Raw genomic sequence first — 13,948 nt, 5'->3', positions numbered from 1 at the left:
TATCAAAACTGTACAAAAGATTTATTGTGCATTTTGAATAAGTTCTAACACGGAGGATTGCGTAATGGCGGTCAGGTTGAGCAACACTAATTTAGCATAGTTTACGTTAACGCTAGCGTTGGTTTAAATTATACCGTGGCTGTAGTTTTGACATTTTGGTAGGAATAAAATGGGGAGGTGTTATTTAGATCCCATTACCGCACTTTATGTGCTTTTGAAGTTTTGTGACAGGTAAAATCTCTCTTGAAAAAAGTCTCTCCCGTACTTATGTTTTTACTGTATGTCAGTTTGAAGACAATCCATCAAAATGAGGTGAGGATTGGCCGGACAACCTGTGACGGCACTATGAACACCATGCATTTTATATTAAATATAATTTGGGAGATAGATTTTAACGTAATATAACCATAAAATGCAAATAAAACACCGTAGATAACTTGTATTAAATATCAACAGGCACATTTAATGATATCTAATTTCTTTTCGCGACGAAATGAGTATGGTGCGTTCTGACACTTTAATGATGTCGTCATCCCTGCCCACATGTCATTTTATTCGTCATAATTTTCACATCATTTAATAGATATAATTATCAGTATCTATGAATTGCAAGAGTCCATTTTTATAACTTTTAATGCGTGCATTTTTTTTTATTCCAGGTTGACACAAGAGTTGTTTACTGGAACCAGAAAACGGGATGACTATTTATTTTCACGATAGAGAATATACTTATGTGTGAAGATTCTACTAGTTTGATCAACAGATGCAGACAGACAGCCCGGATGAGCCATTCGTTCTCAGTGACATTCGCAACAACAGATAAAAGCTTGTACTTATTGAGATCAGAAAACTGAATATTTCCATGGGGTTCATCATTTGTAACCTGCTTACATATCGTGTTCCAGCACAGAACCAACATGCGTCTTTTTAAAGCGCTCGTTTTGAATACATCTTCAGACATTAGAAGGGGTGTACTGCTCTTCTTATAGACGGCAAATCGAAACGCCTATAGCGGTAATCAACATTCATGGGAATAACGAAAACATGTACAGACAGTAGTGCGAATTGCTAGTTTTTCAATTAGAAATGAACATAATTGAGCCGTGCCATGAGATAACCAACATAGTGGGTTTGCGACCAGCATGGATTCAGACCATGCTGTTTGCTTTCAAAGTCAATTGCAATTACAGTAACTTTTAGCGAACAGCATGGATCCTGATCAGACTGCGCGAATGGATCCATGCTGGTCGCAAACCCACTATGTTGGTTTTCTCATGGCGCGGCTCATATTAAGAAATGCTTGATGTTATTGATTACTCATATTTTAATTCTGCTTATTTCATTTGGACAAGAAATGAAAATGATTCATAATCGTTTGAAAAACTGATTTAAAAAGTATTTAAGTTGAATAAAATGTTAATTTAATCTGACTTGTCTCCAATTAATAACAATATGAATTTTTTCTCATTCCCTGTCTTTGTCTTGCTTTTTTCTAACATACCGTATTCTGCTGTAGGTATGACTGACATTCATTTTGTCATCTTTCAGTGTGTGCCTATATACGAAATCAGTTCACATAAAAGAAAAATACGGGATTTGTATACTACACATAGTGCATATACGGGAAAAGTCTGGTAAATGTTTATTTTAGAAATACTGGTCCGTGAATTCCCCGAATACGAAAACCAAATTCAGTCTAAATGTGAGACAAATATGGAATCTGTATACTCTGCATATCTTGCATAAATGGGGGAAAACCTGGCCCGTATATCAAAAGCTACAGGTTCGTATATCCCCGTATATCAGATGCAAATACATTCCGTATATGACACAAGTACGGGATCCGTATATTGCGTATACCATGCATATACGGGACTAGTCTGTAGCCCGTATAGTAAAAAATACAGTTTCGTATATTCCCCGTATATGACACAAGTACGGGATCCGTATATTGCGTATACCATGCATATACGGGAAAAGTCCGTAGCCCGTATATCAAAAAGCACAGTTTCGTATATGCCCCGTATATGACAAAAGTACGGGATCCGTATACTTAGTATATCATGCGTATACGGAAAAAATCCGAAGCCCGTATATTAGAAAATACAAGTCCGTATATGTCCCGTATATTAGATGCAATCACAGTCCGTATATGACAAAAATACGGGATCCGTATACTACGTATATTTGGAATATACAGGCTCGTATACGTGTTCCGTATATTCTAAAATACGGAAAGTATACGGGAAAAAAGTCTCAAGACCCTTCGAATACATGAAAATGAAACTTATGTTAAAGCAGGACACGAATAAACACCATTTCTAGGGATTTATATTTAAAGTTCGTATATTGCATATATACGGGAAATATACATTTATGTATATTCGGCGTATACGGGATCCCGTATATGCATGACAAATATACGGACTTCCCGTATACTAGATGTTCCGAATACGGGATCGTATATTAGGTCCGTATATTTGTAATATACATCCCGTATACTCCCGTATTTTCGAAATATACGGGACCGTACACTCCCGTATATTGACTCTTTTTTCGCAGTGTCATCTGGCGTTTGTTGTCATCTTTCATTCACGTTTCCTCCTTTAAAACTATTTAATGGAAGCTAAAACTTTGCATATGTGTTTATAGGATGACATTGTTTCAGATTTCTACAACCTGCTTTGTTTGGCTGCATATAGGGACTGCTAAACCTTATACGATAATAATAATTCTTCAGACAGCAAGTGGCTCAGATTTGAAAACAATCACACAAACCTTTCTGTGGTGAACGATTTAAATTCCTTAAATGTATCAGTTTCAGAATACATAGCCACTTTTCCCTTGGTACATTAAATGGGCATTTTGATAATTTTCTTGTCAGCAACACTTGCTGCTAACTATATTTCAAAATGATTTCACAAATCGTTTCGTCCCTTTAGGTACCCTCTACCTAAACCGTTCAAATTATTGTTCTATGTCAAATCGTTTCGTTTCTTTAGTTACCCTCTACCGAAACCGTTCAAATTAATTTTCTACGCAAATCGTTTCGTAGCCACTTGGCGGTAAACACTAGGCCAGGTGAGTGACACAGGCCCTTTGGGTTTCTCTTGTTTGGGTCATTAGGTTAATTGCCACAGTGTAATCAAAAGTTACACAGCCACCGTCTTTGACATGGATCTCATATGTGCTTTAACCTACAGCTCTTGCCTGCTATGAGAAGAACTCCATTTACAACCGTATGTCAGGTGGATCACAGTAACCAAATATCCTTCCAGTATTCCTGGATTCCATACAAGTACTGGATTGCAGTTTTCTCCATACGACAATGTCCAAAGGCTTAAAGAGGAGGACAATGTCGTGTAACATCCATCTTAAGGGCTGACTGTGTTTGCGCTGAGATCAGATATGAAGTTGTATTATGAAATATTTTTGATAGACATTTAAAGATATGGTTATGTTTTATTTTTCTCTTAGTCAAGTTTAGAAAGCATACTTAAATTATTTACAGATACTTAAAGAGGCAAAGTGTTTACTGTTGTGGTGTGCAACGCCTGATGCTCTTGTACGATTGGAAAGAAGCAGCCTCCCGATACCTGAACAAGAATGGTTGAGACAGAAATATCTTGATGAACAGCCACACAATAGTATTTTGGAGTATCTTTCCTACATGATCCACCACAATAGGAATAAAGAGATTTTATCACAGGTGCTCCAGCAGATGCTCACAATTTTTTTACGGTTAAACTGAACTCAATTAATGCCAGCACATTAAAGACGTCAATAAGTTTTACGGTAGTATATCGTTCAGACAGTCAACTAATTTTGTACAGTATGAACTCTGCAAGAACTACAATCGTCCATCCATTATCAACTATTTGGAGCAAGATATATTGATATGCTTTTGTTTTTCCGTTTGGTTTCGAGTCACCATGAAACAATTTGGCTTATATGGCAACTTCTCCAAGATGCCCTTCAGGCATGAACTGGTATTTGGGTAAAACTGTCTTCCGTAAGCCAGCTGAATGACTTTATCACATACAGAAGTCTACAGTCACAGGCGATACCTCGAACCCGCATAAGTGTGGGCTAGGCTATTAGTCTGCGGCCTTGGCTACTCTGCTTTGAAGGCAACGTCAGCTCCATGTGTTTGCATTACAATTCATTACAATTGTTAATTAGTTTACGCTGAACAAGTAATATCAGAATCGTTTACAACTTAATATATAATATAATATTTTCAGCAATGTGTGGTGAAGTCAAAATGACAAACAGTAATATGCAAAGCAGAGAAATTTGTGTCATTAAAGATGGAAAATTGTTAGCGCCTCTATATTTTCAGATCACTACACATTCCAAGTTGATGACAACTATTCAGATACCGGATATCAGCAGAGCTAGTGGGATAGATCCAAAGAAAATACTTCTGATTGATACATTATCTTCTTTTGATACAGAACAGCAATTTAGTAATAAAATCAGGTGTCAAATTCTTTATTTACCGAAATTAATTGAAATGTTTTAAATTTACACATTATAACAATAATACCAACGACTATTGCGGTTAGTAATGTAAATCTAGTTATCAACATCATATCTGCCATAGATTCTTTTCTTCTATTTTGTCCAAAACATTTCCATCTTCAAGTGTCTAAATATCATACACAACATTTCGGTAATTTACGCAAGAGACTTTTATGTATGTCATATACTATATATGACATACTTTCCATCTTTCCATGATGAGTTTATATTTTGTTTTTGTTAGGCTAATAGTTTCTGTTTATGTGATGATATTTTCATCTTTTATTGTCTTTATGCTAGGCAACACGTGAAGGACATGGCTGACTCTGCGAAAATGATTATGATACAATGTGAATGCGGTGACGTCAATGCCAGTTTGATTGCGTGTGCTAGATATTGTGTCATGGATGAATTGGAGAAGTTGAGAGATGATATTAAAGAACTAATCCATGTTGTATTTGTTATACAGCTACCAAAGGTTTCAGGAGGATGTTTTTCAGGATTTCAGGTATGATTTTTTTTATATTTAGTAAAGTAGATATAATAGTATTTCTCCTTTCTTAAGTATCCTTGTATTGTTACTTACAATTTTTGACAGACATAAACAATATACTGCCGTAGTTTTAATTGCGATCAAACAAGAAAGATTTACATATGCCGGTATTTTGTCTATCCATTGCATCTTCGTCGTTGAGTTAATTATTGAGGAACATTTTACACTCAGTGTGGTAAATGGCACTCTGCACACATTGACGATCTTCTGCCTGAAGACATGCAGTTACCTTCACTGAAAGAAATGCATGGACAATCCGTTGGAAAGTTGATCGATAGTGCTATGTCAGAGAAAGTTTTGATGGAAACAGATGGTTTAGAGAAGGAGAAGTATGGTTTCGTTTTGTGTATGAGTCCATTGTTTTTTAGCAAAGCTACACATTGAAGATTTGCAAATTCTACTCCATTCAGTCTTCATACTGTATTGGCAGTTTGTAAAATACATTGTTAACAGTTGACAGTTTATATAAAATGTGCTAAAAGATTTAAAGGTGTTTTACTAATATTTTTCTACTTTGAAAAGGGTTACATTTTAAGGGCTAATAAACACCACAACTGTAAAACTGATCACATATTCAGTGTGTGTGTGTGTGTGTTCAGGTTTAACGTCTTTCTCAACAATTTTTCAGTCATATGAACGACGGTGTCTACTTGTAGCAGTGAGGACAATGCCCAACTTTATAGTGCTGTCTCACTGGAATATCACGCCGTAGACACATGACATGATACCCCACCCAATCACATTATACTGACACCAGGCTGACCAGTCATAGTACTATCCTCTTAATGCTGAGCGCCAAGCGAGGAAGCTACTAGTACCATTTTTACGTCTTTGGAATGACGCGGCCAGGGATCGAACCCACGACCTCCCGCACTCGAAGCGGACGCTCTACCACTAGGCTACCGAGGCGGTTAGTTTACAAGTGATATAGCAGGCCACGGAAGGGTCATACTTGAGCTCTCTTAAAATGTTGATGAAATCAAACCTTTTTTATGCTCACCAATATGGCATTTCGAAAGATAGCATTTGCATTTTAATAATCTCCTTTACATTTGCACAAGAGCTTATAAAACAGACATTTATTCAGCAAATATGAAACAAACTGTTTTATGCACATGACATTAAATTGTCAAATTTTGTTTAATACTGTTTGCTATTCACCAATAAATCTAGGAGACCTATTGAGGAAGAGATGGATTGGAAAAGTGATAAAGAGGAAATTAGTGTTGATTCCGAATATCATTCTGTTTATACTTCTTTGGCCGAGCGGACAAGTACAAAAGATGGCCTGAATCTAGAGGATGTTGTATTTGATTTTGAAAATGTAGACGAAAATGAAGGTATAACAAAGAAGAAAGAATCTGGGAGGCCAAAGTTAAACGTGAAGAAATTGGTCCTGTCCTGTGTACAATCTGCACTATCTATGGTGAAAGACAAGGATGAGAGGAAAAACAGGGAAACAGATAGAGTCGACTTAGTTATACGGCTGCTTCACCAAGACCAAATAGAAGGTACTTATATATTACACGTTTTATGCCAAAGACTAAACATAAAGATAACTTACTTATTCACCATTATTTACAATAATATGCTATCAGCATATCTTTTATCATACAGGTCAGCCGTCATTTTTGCAAGGGATATGTATGCTGATATCAAAGCTGCTTCAAGAAAAGGAAAAGAATGCAGGCACAACCCACAAAGCGACACATTGGTTAGTCAATGAAGCTGCAAAATTGGAAAACATTAACAAAGCCGGAACATTTAGGTTAGTTTTTTCGAGCTTTATAGATCAATTGAACCCGTCGTCCTGTGTCTATATTTTTACTTAAACAAAGAACTATCAGCATTACACCAAGCTTGGTCTGAAATATCCTTGCAGGGACGTCTTTCAAGTTCTTTCAGACAATTGTAGGGGCAGCTTGTCCTATTAACAGAAATAAAACTTAAAACGATTTCTTCTGATGGATTTTCATCCAAATTTGGCCGGTAGCCTCCTTGTATGGACTGCTTTTATGTTTACCCAGAGTTTTCAGCTTAGCTTTTTAGAGGCAATCAGAGCTTAACATACCATAAATATAAGACAGATTCTTCTCATGAACCACTTGACGGATCCGCACCGAACGTGGTCTGTAGTATCCGTGTTGGTTCCTTAAATTTCAATGTATGTACCACTTGAAGCATCTCTAACAAAATTTGTTTGTTTCTATTCGATAAAATGTTATGAAAGTTATGATTTTCCCTTAGACTCCCATTATGAAATATTGCGTGAGGTCCACATTTTTCAAATCAGTCTAGCAAAAAATCAAGCACACGACCCATTCTTTTTTAATTGCTGAATTTTCTAGGTATATTCTGAAGTTTTGAAAAATTAGAGTTTAATCAAATTCTACATTGTGGAAAAGTGTTCGATCCAAACGTGAAGAACTACCTTAAAGAGGAAACATCTTTAATCAGCCTCTTCTTTTAAACTATTTCATAGCTCTGTGTTTATATGTATGACTCTTAAATAAAGTAAGACTAATTCATCCTTGTATGGACCTTTAATTGTTTTTCCACATTTTAGAGAAAGTGAAAGCTTAATGCAGAAAAAATCTTACAAATCGCCTCCCATTGACTGCATAGTCACCAAATTTGACTTGAAGCATCCTTGCATGGACCTTTCTTTAATTTGTTCAAATGGTATTGCCTAGCTCTTTCTAGGGGCCGTCGTAGCTAAAAATAGAAGAAAAAACCTTTGTTCGTTTTGTTTTCACGAAACACCATGGATCTTCTCGAAACCTTGTCAGTGTCATAGTTGCAGTGACGTTTACCGCGATCGTTCACATGGTCCCTCATATTCCTTATTAAGGGTCGCCAACGTAACAATACGAACATTTCTAAGTAAAGCTGTAAAAACTGTCGCGAACAGCTTCTTAGATAGTTATAAAACTTGGCTTGTAGTATCATTTCATGAATTTGCATGATGGATGGTTGCGCCCGCCCGCTTAGCTCAGTACGGAGAGCGTTGGTTTACGGATCGCGGGGTCGTGAGTTCGATCCACGGGCGGGGCTTATGTTCTCCGTGACGATTTGATAAAAGACATTGTGTCTGCAATCATTCGTCCTCCGCCTCTGATTCATGTGGGGAAGTTGGCAGTTACTTGCGGAGAACAGGTTTGTACTGGTACAGAACCCAGGAACACTGGTTAGGTTAACTGTCCGCCGTTACATGACTGAAATACTGTTGAAAACGGCGTTAAACCCAAAACAAAACAAAAAATTGATGGATCGTTGCAAACTTGTCCTCCTGCGCCGTTACATATACCTCTCTTGTGTTAAAATGTCTGCTTGACATTTTATAGGGACCGTAAGGGCTTAAAGTAGAAAAAAACTTCTACAGAACTGTTTTATAAACTTGGTGAGTAGCACACTGGCATTTTGTTAATATGGTTCTGCTCGACTCTATTTAAGGGCACACAGACCTAAGCCTAGAAAAAAAAACTTAAGACAGCTTCTTCGCGTGAACTATTTGAAGTGTCCTCTTTCCACAATGTCTGAAACATACGTAGTTGCTAAGTGTTATCTAAATATAAGTAACCGCTTAACTGCAAGTAGGGGCCCCTTTTTTGCTGCAAAAGTAATAAAATCTGTAAAAAGATCCCATGGAAATAAGACATTTTGAAGTTAACTTGTAATTTTGACAGATTTGTTTGAATGATATTAAGACAGAGTAAATAAATCTGTTAAACTCTTACTAGTGGAGAAGCATTTATCAAGCAGTCTTATTTGCTTTTCTCTGTTAAAACGCTCTTACGCTAGAATGACATCACGTTTACGTGCGGTGACGTCAGTGTTTGATGCGACCAAGAAAGAGCGCTTCTATATATCATCTACCGTTTCAGATTCAGGTCATATAAGAATCGAAATGATTCATAGCAAAAGAGTGTTTTAACACTATTTATACACTCGGGCGGTAATACGTCGTACAAATAATTTCACTCGGGCTGCGCCCTCGTGAAATAATTACGCCCGACGTATAACCGCCCATCGTGCATAAATAGTGTTAAAACACTCATTTGCTATACATTTCTTCTTAAATCATGTAATTGTTTTTCTATATAGGAACTACCATGCTATGAAATTTAGTTAGTGTACAGTGCAACCATAGGAAAAGTTGTATCGAAAGGAAGTGGAACCGTAATGTTTAAAAAATTGCAATACCTTGAGACAGTCTTAAATTTAACATAATGATTGTTTTGCACTGTGTTGCAATTTTTTAACAACTTTCACCGTGTCGTTTTTAGCTCACCTGTCACAAAGTGACAAGATGAGCTTTTGTGATCGCACATCGTCCGTCCGTGCATGCGTCCGTGCGTAAACTTTTGCTTGTGACCACTCTAGAGGTCACATTTTTCAGGGGGTCTTTATGAAAATTGGTCAGAATGTTTTCCTTGATGATATCTAGGTCAGGTTCGAAACTGGGTCACGTGCGGTCAAAAACTAGGTCAGTAGGTCTAAAAATAGAAAAACCTTGTGACCTCTCTAGAGGCCATATATTTCAAAAGATCTTCATGAAAATTGGTCAGAATGTTTACCTTGATGATATCTAGGTCAAGTTCGAAAATGGGTCACGTGCCTTCAAAAACTAGGTCAGTAGGTCAAATAATAGAAAAACCTTGTGACCTCTCTAAAGGCCATATTTTTCATGGGATCTGTATGAAAGTTGGTCTGAATGTTCATCTTGATGATTTCTAGGTCAAATTCGAAAGTGGGTCACGTGCCATAAAAAACTAGGTCAGTAGGTCAAATAATAGAAAAACCTTGTGACCAATCTAAAGGCCATATTATTCATGGGATCTGTATGAAATTTGGTCAGAATGTTCATCTTGAAGATATCTATGTCAAGTTTGAAACTGGGTCATGTGCGGTCAAAAACTAGGTCAGTAGATCTAAAAATAGAAAAACCTTGTGACCTCTCTAGATGCCATACTTGTGAATGGATCTCCATAAAAATTGGTCAGAATGTTCATCTTGATGATATCTAGGTCATGTTTGAAAGTGGGTCACGTGCCTCAAAAAGTAGGTCAGTAGGTCAAATAATGAAAAAACGTTGTGACCTCTCTAGAGGCCATATTTTTCAATGGATCTGTATGAAAGTTTGTCTGAATGTTCATTTTGATGATATATAGGTCAAGTTTGAAACTGGGTCAAATGCGATTAAAAACTAGGTCAGTAGGTTTTAAAATAGAAAAACCTTGTGACCTCTCTAGAGGCCATACCCTTGAATGGATCTTCATGAAAATTGGTCAGAATGTTCACCTTGGTGATATCTAGGTCAAGTTTGAAATTGGTTTACGTGCCATCAAAAACTAGGTCAGTAGGTCAAATAATAGAAAAACCTTGTGACCTCTCTAGAGGCCATATTTTTCATGGGATCTGTATGAACGTTGGTCTGAATGTTCATCTTGATGATTTCTAGGTCAAGTTTGAAACTGGGTCAACTGCGATCAAAAACTAGGTCAGTAGGTCTAAAATTAGAAAAATCTTTTGACCTCTCTAGAGGCCATATTTTTCAATGGATCTTCATGAAAATTGGTCTGAATGTTCACCTTGATGATATCTAGGTCATTTTCGAAACTGGTTCACCTTGATGATATCTAGGTAAAGTTTAAAACAGGGTCACGTACCTTCAAAAACTAGGCCAATAGGTCAAATAATAGAAAAACCTTGTGAGCTCTCTAGAGGCCATATTTTTCCATGGGTCTTCATGAAAATTGGTCAGAATTTTTATCTTGATCAAAGTCATATCTAGGTCAAGTTCAAAACTGGGTCACATGAGCTCAAAAACTAGGTCACTATGTCAAATAATAGAAAAAAACGAAGTCATACTCAAAACTGGGTCATGTGGGAAGAGGTGAACGATTCAGGACCATCATGGTCCTCTTGTTATAATTCTGTGTAATGTACGATATTTCCTGAAGCTCAAATAGACACAGACTTCAAAGTAATAACCACTGTACAAAACGTGCGCAGAGAATTCATTTTACCAATAATTTTGATAAAAGAAACCGCAAAGTATTGGTAAACAATTAGAAAACACAAAACGAAACTGTTTAAAACATTTTTGTCAAGACAGCCTCAAGTATAAGGATTTAATAGGAAAGAAATTTAGCTTCAGCACTGAAAAAATATGGCCGAGTCCTGTAAACATGTGGCAGAAGTAAAACCTATCTACATTTCTTCCACAATATGTAAACTAAAGAGTAAAGATAAAATAAAGAACTTTTAACGCATGTAACTCTGTATTGTCAAAGGCGTCTAACCCTGCACTCTTCTGTGTCAGAGGTAAAATTCACTTTAAATGGCAAGAAACGGCACATCAAATGAAGAAAAATCCGCTCTTGTACAATAAATCAATAATAAATCTAAAGTTTGGTCCTATTAGGTCTTGAACCTACGCCCTCCTGAAAAATTAAGGTAGGTTTACGGTATAGGAATTGAATACTTTTCAAAAGGGGGTACACTATTACGGGTCCAATACCTTAACCCCAACGGTCTCCTTATAAAACATAATTTGTTCTTTAAAAACACAAACAGGAAGTAAAAAAGTGGTCATGCATCACTTAATGCAAGTGGTCTCTTAATACACGTGGTCTCTCGAGCAAGTTGGACTGTACGTTAAGATATTCAAAACGTCTTTCATCACTGCGATATTTATCAATGTAGGAGCTCCTGTATCAAAATTTTGGAAAGTAAAGTATTCCCGATTCTTGCTGGAATCATTGCGTATTGTGACAAGAACGAAAACCTCAATATTCTTCAAGAAACCCAGTATCCTTGGAAGCAAGACCTTTGGTTGGAGATATTGAATACACCCGGAGCAATTGATCTTCAGGTTTGTAAATACAACTCTTGCTTACATGTATATTCATAACTATATACAAGCTTTAGTTATGTCCTATTGCAGATATAAGTACACTAGAAAACCAGTGCCAAAATGGAAGATTTGTCAATTGATTGCTAGTTTTGCAGCATTTAGCGTAAACATTTTAATGTTGTTAGAAAATTAACAGTTATACATGTACCGATTTTACCTTAGAGGCAAACAAACGAGTAGAGACACAATGAATGGTGTATAAATTATGTTCTTCGTCCAATGTCACTGAATAATAAGAGTTTCGCTTTGTTAATCAGGTTTTCAAAAAACAGATTGGTTATTACATTGTCGAATGTCATTTATCGGCTTCAACTTTTGATTTCCGTTCAATAACTTAAGTTAGGAATGACCGATTCCAATGTAATTTGGTATATAGATAGCTTACACAGAGACAGATATTGCGATTGCGTATGAGAATAGGTTACTAGGAGCAAGGCCAATGTCACTGTTGCTAAAAATAAAACAAGCGATTTCCGCACACTAATTTTAGTTTGCATTGATGTATTGAGAGCACAATGCCCAACTTTATTGTGCAGCCTCATTGGAATATAACCCCGAAGACACATGACGTGATGCCCAACCCAGTCAAATTATACTGACAACCGGACTGACCATTCCTAGCACTATTCTTTTAATGCTGAGCGCCCAGCAAGGAAGCTACTAGTACCATGTTTATTTACGTCTTTGGTATGACGTGGTCATGGATCGAACCAACGACCTCTCCCACTCGAAGCAGACGCTCTACCACTAGGCTGCCGAGGCGGTAACTGATAGAAAAACAAAGGTTGGGATTGTATATGGGAATAGTGAGATCAAGTTCAAGGTCAGCATAACACAATATTCATACTAAGAGTTCCACCGTGGCTCGGTGGTCTAGAACGTTGGGCCAAAGCTACGTTTGTGCTATGAAACGAATGGGTGGCGGTTAAAATCCCAATGAGATCCTAGTTTTAGTGATAAAAAGTCATTTTAATAAAATTGGGTCAATATCAAGATCACGGTTTCTTAACATAGATTTTTCCTTATTATGATCCGTCAAGAATGTGGTTTCTGGTTATTACTTTTGACTTTGTGTACAGGAAGCTTATTTGAAGAACTGGTTTTGGATAATATTTGGGGTCACTGTTACAGAAAATAAGAATATGGCTTCCGCTTAATATCTTCAGTTGTCAGCAAACTTAGTGTGTAGACAGCTTATATTAAACGCAAATGTTGAGAATGTGTTTTGTGGTCACTAGGGTTAGGGTCAAGAGAGTGTAACTAAAACAAGAAAAAATGTTTCCACTCAATAGTTCTAGTTTGGAATGAGAAACTTCAAATATTTGCTGAGTTTGAAAGTTCATCTGTGGCTCAGTGGTCTAGAGCCTAGGGTTGAAGAGATCTTTTGTGCTGTGGAACAGATGGACTTAACTTTTTGTGATAGAAAGTCATTATAATGCCATTAGCTCAAAGTCAAAGTCACAGTTACTATTTTTTCCTTTCACTGTGATCGTCAAAATATCGGTTTCAAGTTTATAACTTTAGTTAGGATTGACGGTTGTATATAGCAAAATTATATTAAGCAATGGCTTTGAATTGTATTTTGGGTAACTTTTTCTAGAAATTGAAAATGGTTTATGCTTAATATCTATGGTTAGGGTACACCTATTGTCAGCAAACGTTGTGTTTAGGTAGCTTTTCCAAAGGTTCATAAAATACATATAGCAATGACACATCGACTTTTTTTTACATTTGTACTTCTGAATGGCATGATTGGGTGCAGTCAAATATGTATAATAGGACATGACCCTTTTTAAACAAAACCTTTTGCGCGATGCAAACTTTGAAAACTGGTTTTCCTGGAATTTTCACGTTTCTTGATTATTTGACTGAAATCTAAGGGATTTTTCTTCAGTTTCATAAATGCTTGTGTTTTATTGTGTATGGCGTCTGAATAATCGTTTTGGTTAAAG

At 36.6% G+C, this 13,948-nt stretch overlaps 1 protein-coding gene across 1 annotated transcript in view; it reads left to right on the top strand.

Moving 5' to 3' along the window:
- The window catches only part of LOC123550956 (E3 ubiquitin-protein ligase rnf213-alpha-like), a 181,201-nt gene that overhangs the window by 119,582 nt on the left and 47,671 nt on the right, over positions 1-13,948 (top strand). Inside the window, exons 54-60 of the mRNA XM_053540037.1 lie at positions 3,512-3,709; positions 4,343-4,482; positions 4,825-5,032; positions 5,249-5,406; positions 6,251-6,588; positions 6,695-6,845; positions 11,786-11,954. Of these exons, the coding sequence (XP_053396012.1) occupies positions 3,512-3,709; positions 4,343-4,482; positions 4,825-5,032; positions 5,249-5,406; positions 6,251-6,588; positions 6,695-6,845; positions 11,786-11,954 (1,362 nt within the window). The remainder of the gene's footprint in view (positions 1-3,511; positions 3,710-4,342; positions 4,483-4,824; positions 5,033-5,248; positions 5,407-6,250; positions 6,589-6,694; positions 6,846-11,785; positions 11,955-13,948) is intronic.

This window comes from Mercenaria mercenaria, chromosome 4 (genome assembly GCF_021730395.1).
Source record: "Mercenaria mercenaria strain notata chromosome 4, MADL_Memer_1, whole genome shotgun sequence".
In the NCBI taxonomy this organism is placed as follows: Eukaryota; Metazoa; Mollusca; class Bivalvia; order Venerida; family Veneridae; genus Mercenaria; species Mercenaria mercenaria.
This window is presented reverse-complemented; position numbering and strand designations above follow the sequence as displayed.